At 38.3% G+C, this 9,277-nt stretch overlaps 1 protein-coding gene across 1 annotated transcript; it reads right to left on the bottom strand.

Moving 5' to 3' along the window:
- Positions 1–6,347: 6,347 nt before the first annotated feature.
- On the bottom strand, positions 6,348–7,277 carry LOC116587876 (olfactory receptor 2B11-like). Its single transcript, XM_032338392.1, has one exon. The coding sequence runs from the start codon at positions 7,275–7,277 to the stop codon at positions 6,348–6,350; it is 930 nt and encodes a 309-aa protein (XP_032194283.1).
- Positions 7,278–9,277: the final 2,000 nt, after the last annotated feature.

Below are 9,277 nucleotides of genomic sequence, written 5' to 3'. Positions count from 1 at the left end.
AAAAATACTCACAAAGAATTCTCCATCCACCATAGTTATCCTTCAGAAGCAATGGAGAAATAAAGACTTCCAGACAAATAAAAGCTAAGGGAAATTATTGCCACTAGCCCTGCCTCCAAGGAATGCTGAAAGTTCTTCAGACTGAAGTAAAACAACACTATTTTCTCACATGAAAACATGTGAAAATATGTAATACCCTGGCAAAGGTCCTTATACATTCAGAATACTCTAACAATTTAATACAATGGGGTGTTATTAACCACTTAACTATAGTATAAAGACTAAAGAGTAAGAGTGTTAAAAATAACTATAGCTACTATAACTTGTTAATAAACAATATAAAAAGAAATAATTTGTGGCAGTAGAAACATAAAAGGGAAGGGAAAGTGTAAAGGCCTTTTTGAAATTGAAGTTATTATCAACATAAAATAGAATAGATTATATATATGTTAATCTATGTAAGCTGCCTAGTAACTGCAAATTAAAACCTCAATTAGGTTTTCAATAGAAAAAGAGAAGGGAACTAAAGCATTATCACTATAGAAAACCATCAATTCACCAAGAAAGGCAGCAAGAGAGGAAGAAAGGAACAAGGTAAATGCAAAAAACCTGGAAAGCAATTAATAAGATGACATTAGTAAGATATTCCTGATCAATAATTATTTTAAATATAAATGGATTAAATTCTCCAATCCAAAGATATAGAATGACTGAATGGATTGGATTGGGAGGGAGACAAACCATAAGTGACTCTTAATCTCACAAAACAAACTGAGGGTTGCTGGGGGGAGGGGGTTTGGGAGAAGGGGGTGGGATTATGGACATTGGGGAGGGTATGTGCTTTGGTGAGTGCTGCGAAGTGTGTAAACCTGGTGATTCACAGACCTGTACCCCTGGGGATAAAAATATATGTTTATAAAAAATAAAAAATTAATTAAAAAAAAATAAAGATGCAAAAAAAAAAAAAAAAAGACAAACAAAGAACACAAGACACAGCTATATGCTTCCTGAAGAGATTAACTTCAACTTTAAGAGCACACATAGATTTGTACTGAGAAGATGGAAAAAGCTATTTCAAGCAAAAGATAACCAAAAGAAAGCAGGGTATATAATCAGAACAAAACAAAACAGGCCTGGGGTGTCTGGGTGGATCAGACAGTTAAGCATCTGCCTTAGGCTCAGGTCCACATAAAAAAACACAAAATGAGGATTTGTTTTAAAAAGCAGGGCTTCTAATCTGTATTTTCTTGAGGATGTCATCCTGGTCAAAAATGAGCACTGGGTATGGTGCATAAACAATGAATTCTGGAACACTGAAAAGAAATGTAAAATAATACAAATTAAAAATAAATAAATAAAACAAAACACCATTACATTAACCAAAGAGGCATTCTGCATTGTTAGTCTAATGATCCCAGTCTAAAATTACCCTCTCCCATTTCCCTATTTAAATAATATCTACTCATCTTTAAGACCTTACTCAAGTGCTCTATTTGAAGTGTTCAAATTCTGTTCTGCCTAAAATTAGTTGTTTTATTTCAGTTGTTTTCCAGATTTCAGCGTAGAAGCCATGAAAACAGAATTAGGGAAATAAATGATGCCATGAAAGGTCAGAATGTCATTCCAATGTCAGAATTATTGAGAAGTTCTATTGGACATAGGAGGGCACATTTTGTGGTGAGCACTGGCTGTTATGCACAACTAATGAATCACTGAACACTACATCAAAAGCTAATGATGTACCATGCAGTGGCTAACTAACCATAATAATAAAAGAAGAGCTGTGTGATGGGGGATAAAGAATAAAAAGAGATGCTCGCACCAAAATAAATAAATAAATAAATAAATAAATAAATAAATAAATAAATATAATAGTCGACATAGGATTACAAAGTTCAGACTTAGTTAGAATTGAGACAGCCACAGAAGTGGACTGCTACTGAATCTGAGGTTTGGCCCTACTAGCATTGTATTCTTCTTGAAAACGCACCTACCTACACTGCTCAACTTAAGAAATAAAGCACAATATCATCAATACAGCATGGAAGCATCATCCTTACTCCTGTACAATTACAGTACCCCTTGTCAGAGGTGATCACTATTATGAATTTTGTTTTATTTTTATTGTTCACTTTTTATTACATAGTAATATAACCTGACATAATATGAAATAAGATGTAGGTACTTAAACTACTGTAGGTATATAGTAGTATATGTATTTTTCTGCAGCTGCTCTTTTCAAGGCTTGTTAAGAAGAATAATTATGCATTAAAGATCATTGTGATCATTATCTCTGGAATGTACAAAAACATATTGCCCCTTTTAGGACCTATTCGCACAGTGGTCCCTATCAAATCCTTCACCTGATGCTGATTACTGACAATTCTGAGGACTGAGGTGGCAAGAGCATTGAGGCGGTGTCCCAGTGGCACCATCACTAAAGGCAGGGCCTTCAGGGAGGGGGATGGCCTCAATCAGCCTTCAACAACAAACGGTCCTTAATTGTCTCCTTCTTCTCTGAAAGAGACAACCCCAGAGGTTACATTGCCATGTGAATAGAAACGAAATATTGGAAATTTCAATGGCTGTACTGAGTGGGGACAAAACATCTCATCACGTCTCCCTTCCAAGTATGACAAAGTCCTTGGGGACCTGGGGAAAATGAGTTCCTCACTATCAGTCCCTGTTCTCAGCCAGCTCAATAATGAGGTCTCCAGGCCTTCCTACTTAGGAAGAAGTGTATACTTTGAGAATCTCTCTAACTATATTTCTAACTTTAAACAACAAACACTGCTCTTTAACCAGGTTCATAGAGATGTCTTCACCATTCTGGGAGAAAGGACAAGCAAGTGCCACAGGTCTCTGGCTTCTCAGAAAATAGTGGGGCCACCATCAGTAAATCAAACCAAAATGCTGTGGTCATTCCTCTCTGCCCTTCTAGACCATAACTACCCTTCTAGACCATAACTGTATTATGGGTAAACAAGGTACTTATTTAGGGATTAAGAGGAAAACCCTATTCTTCCCTTAGAGGACAGAGAAAAGGCAGGAAAAATACAAGTGACCAAATCCCTGAGACACATTTTGCTTTTGTTTTTGAGTATAGTTGACACAGTGTTATATTAGTTTCTGGTGTTCAATATAATGATTCAACAGTCATATATATTATGAAATGCTCACCATGATAAACCTAGTCACTGTCTATCACCATACGAAGTTATTACAATATTATTTACTATATTCCCTAAGCTATACTTTTCATCCCTGTGACCTATCTATTTTAGAACTGGAATTTTCTGCTTCTTAATCCCCTTCTCCCATTTCACCCATCCCCCTACCCTCTCCCATCCCCCTTTGGCAACCACCAGTTTGTTCTCTCTATTTATAAATCTGTTTCTGGTTTTCTTTGCTCCTTTTGTTTTTTAAGATTGAAATTTTGCCATTCACAACAATATGGGTGCTCCTAGAGGGTAGTCTGCTAAATGAAGTAACTCAAACAGAGAAAGACGAATGTCACATAAGTTCAATTACATGCAGGATGCTGCTTTTATTGATTTGGATTTATTTATCCATAAATCATATGTGAAACTTATGAATTATTGAACACTACATCTGAAACTAGTGATGTGCTATATGTTGGCTAATTAAAAATTTTTTAAATTTAATTTAATTTTTTCAGTGTTCCAAGATTCATTGTTGATGCACCACACCCAGTGCTCCATGCAATACCTGCCTTTCCTAATACCCGCCACAGGGATCAGCTAACTCCCCCATCCCCTTCCCTCCCAAACCCTCAGTTTGTTTCTCAGAGTCCACAGTCTCTCATGGATCCCCCTCTCCGATTTCCCCCAGGTCACTCCTCCTTTCCTTCTCCTAATGTTCTCCATGTTATACTTTATGCTCCACAAGTAAGTGAACCATGTAATAATTGACTTTCTCTGCTTGAGTTATTTCACTCAGCATAATCTCCTCCAGTCCCATCCATGTTGTTTTTTTGTTTTGTTTTGTTATAATTTTTTATTTTTTATAAACATGTATTTTTATCCCCAGGGGTACAGGTCTGTGAATCACCAGGTTTACACACTTCACAACACTCACCAAAGCACATACCCTCCCCAATGTCCATAACCCCACCCCCCTTCTCCCAACCCCCCTCCGCCCAGCAACCCTCAGTTTGTTTTGTGAGACTAAGAGTCACTTATTGTTTGTCTCCCTCCCAATCCAATCTTGTTTCATTGATTCTTCTCCAGTCCCATCCATGTTGATGAGAAAGTTGGGTACTCATCCTTTCTGATGGCTAACTAATACTCCATTGTATGTATGTATCCATTAGTCCGTTGAAGGGCATCTCAGCTCCTTCCACAGATTGGCTATTGTGGACATTGCTGCTATGTGAACATTGGGGTACAGATGGCCCTTCTTTTCACTACATCTGTATCTTTGGGGTAAATAACCAGTAGTGCAATTGTAGGGTCATAGGGTAGCTCTAGTTTCAATTTTTTGAGGAACCTCCACATTGTTTTCCAAAGTGGCTGCACCAACTTGTATCCCCACCAACAGTGTAAGAGGGTTCCCCTTTCTCCATATCCTCTCCAAAACTTGTTGTTTCCTGTCTTGTTGATTTTGGCGATTCTAACTGGTGTAAGGTGGTATCTCAATGTGGTTTTGATTTGAATTTCCCTGATGGCTAGTGATGATGAACATTTTTTCATGTGTCTTTAGCCATTTGTATGTCTTCTTTGGAGAAGTGTCTGTTGTCTTCTGTCCATTTTTTTTTTTTTTGATGTGATTATCTGTTTTGTGTGTGTTGAGTTTGAGGAGTTCTTTATAGATCTTGCATATCAGCCCTTTGTCTATAGTGTCATTTGCGAACATCTTCTCCTATTCCGTGAGTTGCCTCTTTGTTTTGTTGACTGTTTCCTTTGATGTGCAGAAGCTTTTGATCTTGATGAAATCTGAAAAGTTCATTTTTCACTTTTGTTTCCTTTGCCTTTGGAGACACGTCTTGAAAGAAGTTGCTATGGCCAATGTTGAAGAGGTGACTGCCTATGTTCTCCTCTAGGAGTTCGATGGGCTCCTGTCTCACATTGAGGTCTTTCATGCATTTTGAGTTTATCTTTGTGTGTGGTGTAAGAGAATGGCCGAGTTTCATTCTTCTACACATAGCTGTCCAATTTTCCCAGCACCATTTATTTAAGAGACTGTCTTTCTTCCATTGGATATTTTTTTTCCACTTTGGCAAAGATTTGTGGACCATATAGTTACACCAAAGATACAGATGTAGTGAAAAGAAGGGCCATCTGTACCCCAATGTTCATAGTAGCAATGGTTACAATAGCCAAACTGTGGCAAGAGCTAAGATGCCCTTCAACAGGTGAATGGATAAAGAAGTATAAAGTATTACTCAGCCATGAGAAAGGATGAATACCCAACTTTTGCATCAACATGGAATGGATGGGACTGGAGGAGATTATGCTGCTTGAAATAAGTCAGGCAGAGAAATCCAATTATCATATGGTTTCACTTATTTGTGGAACATAAGGAATAGTGTGGAGGACATTAGAAGGAAGGGAAAAGTGAAGGGGGGGAAATCAGAGAGGGAGATGAACCATGAGAGGTTGTGGACTCTGAAAAGCAAACCGAGGGTTTTGGGGGTATGGAGGGATGGCTTGGCCTGGTGATAGGTATTAAAAAGGGCACATATTGCATGGAACACTGAGTGTCATAGGTAAGTAATGAATCTTGGAACACTACATCAAAAACTAATAATGATGTACTGCATCATGACTAATATAACTTAAGAGAAAATAGTAATAAAGAATGAAGATCTTTTTGAACTGTTAAAAAAAAGCAACAGTGTCTCCATAATTGAATTGATAAACTTAGAAGGCTTGCAGTTGTTCTGAAGGATGGGGTGCCCAACAGGGAATGCACAGCTTAGCCCAGCTGCCCACTGAGACATGAGCTACCGTGACAGAGACCAGTGAAAAATACTTCTCGAGTGACATAATGATACAAAGTGCACAGATGTGGGGTTGCAGTACTATTTTATAATGAATAGTTTGAACTAATGGGTTTATATTTTAATTTGTATTATTACATATATTACTTAGTAAAATTAGTATTTTAGAGTACAGTATAGAACTACTTTCACTACATTTTCACAAACATAGTGTGCTTAGTGGTGCATATAGCCAAGCATCATTGTTGCCTAACATGACTGTATCAAATGCAGCACATGAATATCTCATATAAAACTTGGGGAAATAGGACACAAGAGTGAATTATTAGAGAAAACCCTATAAACCTACTGTAGTTTTAAATACTTTCCATTTATTTCCTAGCCATCACTTGGAAGTGAATACGCCCCTCACTAGGTTGGCTAATGCCCCCTTTACATCCTTATTCCTCAGGGTGTAGATAAAAGGGTTCAGTGCAGGTGTCACCACTCCATAGAAGAGTGCCATGAACTTGGGCTGGTCCCTTGAGATGGAAGAGGGGGGCTGAATGTACATGCTAATGGCTGGACCATAAAACAGGAAAACTACAATGAGGTGGGAGGAACATGTCCCAAAGGCCTTCCTCCTTCCCTCAGAAGACTTAACTTTAAATACAGCATGTCCAATACAAGCATAGGAAGCAAGAATTAAGCACAGAGGAACAGCTAATATAAAAATACACACCACAGAGAGCATGAGCTCATTAGCAGCCTTTTCTCCACAGGCAGCCTTTATCAGAACAGGAATCTCACACATCAAGTGATCCAATTTATTGAGGCCACACAGTGGTAACTGTAAGGTAGCAGTGGCCTCTGAGACAGCAAAGGTGAGTCCAGTCAGCCACACAGTGGATACCAACAGGATACAGACACGTGGGTTCATGATGAGGGTGTAGTGCAAAGGCTTGCAGATAGCCACATAGCGATCAAAAGACATGATAGCCAAAATCAGACATTCTGTGCCCCCCATTAAGTGAAAGAAATAAAGCTGAACCACACAGCCAATATAGCTGATTGTCTTCCTAGCACTTCCCAGGTTAAAAAGCATCTGAGGGACAATGCTTGTGATGTAGCACATGTCTAGGAAGGAGAGGTTTGTGAGGAAGAAATACATGGGGCTGTGCAGACGGGCATCTAACCTAGACACTAGAATAATGGCTACATTTCCAACCATGGCCATGGGGTATGTTATAAGAAGAACAGCAAAGAGAGGAGGCTCCATCCAAGGACGGTCTGAGAAACCTAGTAGAATAAACTCTCCAGGATGGCTGTTGTTCATTGCACCAGTCCTTACCTTGTTTCACCTACAGCAGAGAAGTGGCAGAAAAGATAGGAAGAGTTAGGAGATTTGTATGTGTCATCCACTGACAGAGGATGGGCTACAGAATCTTGTGAGGGAAATAATAAAAGGAATCTGACACCAGGTGACTTACTTTCCCTCCTGACACTACAAAACGGAGCTGGTGACTTTAGAAAAATAGCCTGACCATGCTGAAACTCAATGTATAAAAGCATGACAATCATGATCTCCTTGTGTTACAAAGAGGATTAAATGGAAAGTGGAAGCATCTTTTGTTTTAGAAACTCCCAAGTAATGATTTTCAAACTTTGCTTGCTTGCATAAAAATCATATGAGGAGATTGTTAAAATGCAATTTATCAATTTCTGTTTCTTGGTGTCTGATAGAGTGGATGTGAGATGGGGCCCCGGGGACACTGATGCAAGGTATTCCTGAAATATTATGAGCAGTGGAGTTCTTGAGGTAGCTGACTCACAAGAAGGAGAACACGAGCTGTAATACCATCGTGACAGCATGTCCAAACTCAAGTAGTCAGTAGAATAGTTTTATCATCTCTACAGAGAGTAAGAAGGTAGATTTTGTACAAGTCCATTTTGGTATTTTGGAAGGGAGCAAGAAATGTCAGGTTCCTGAAGTATGAACTGAGAGCTGAGCCATGACATATGTTTCCCATGCTGAAGAATTTATTTGGGGATGTGTATTTTCTTGTATAAGTATTTCCTTCAAATCGGGCACTTGATTTTTCCATTAAAACTTAATTTACTATCTGGTAGTGATTTTCCTTTATTAAGTGGACTTTTGATTCTATTTTTATAGGAGTTTGCACAGTTATTAGTGGTCCACTTGATTGTAAATAGCTACAAATACAGCTTTTAACTCCAGAGAACTGGTGTCCAGAGGAAAGCTGATATTCCAATTCAGTCAGGACCAGAGACTCACACATTTTCACAAACTATTTTACATATTCCTTTTGTTTTTCTTTCTTCTCACAGTATTATTTTTGTGTGTGTGTTAGTCACCATACAGTATATCATTAGCTTTTGGTGTAGTGTTCCTTTTTTTTTTTTTTTTTAAAGATAAGAAGCACATTGTAACAAGAAAATCAACTAGCTGAGTAAAGTAGTGTTTTGGAAAGATTAACTAGAGAACCATTTTTTAAAAAATTTATACTGTTCCTTCCTTAAGTGGCAAATTGTGTTTCGTTATATCTATAATTCTTTTTGCAAGATAAGATAGATCATGATTATGGCTATGATGCATCCAGTGACAAATTCTGACTTATGTCACTAGTGAGTTTGTGGTTTAAGAGTAACAAACATTATGTTTGTATGGTTACCAAGTGCAGTTTTCACATTCTATATTTCATTAAATCCTCAAAGCCATCTTGTGAGGTGTTACACAAAACCCACAGTTTTTGTTTGGGGGTTCTAGTCGGGGAAGTGAGCTACTCATATAGCTTTGACCAAAGAACGGTCCTGTTCTTTTGGGGAAGGTCACTCTCTGAGTGCACGTTTTGGGAGGGACACACATGGAGTAGTGAGGGAGGAAGGGGCCACCTGCCGAGCTAGCCAGATCATCCTAATCGACCCTGGCAATCAAGAGGGTGACAGATGTCACAGACAGGTACTCATCACATGTCCTCCTTAATCCCCTCCTTAATCACACACTTATCCCATCCCTTTGTCCAACTCCCCTCTAATAACTATGAGCTTGTTCTCTACAGTTGAGTCTATTTCTTGGGGGATAGGAGGCATGCATTTGTGATGAGCACCAGGTGTTGAATGGGAGCTTTGAATCACGCTATGGTACACCTGAAACTAGTATCACATTGTATGTTAACTAACTGGAATTAGAATAAAAACTAAAAGCAAAAGAAAACAAACTACTCATGACTAAAATGTGAATGTTGCTCTTTGATTACACACTATCCCTAGGTCAGAAGTGCACAAATAACAATAAAATAGTAATAGTTCTAACTA

The sequence above is a fragment of the Mustela erminea genome, chromosome 4, assembly GCF_009829155.1.
Source record: "Mustela erminea isolate mMusErm1 chromosome 4, mMusErm1.Pri, whole genome shotgun sequence".
In the NCBI taxonomy this organism is placed as follows: Eukaryota; Metazoa; Chordata; class Mammalia; order Carnivora; family Mustelidae; genus Mustela; species Mustela erminea.
Note: the sequence above shows the minus strand (reverse complement) of the source record. Positions and strands in the feature narration are given on the sequence as shown.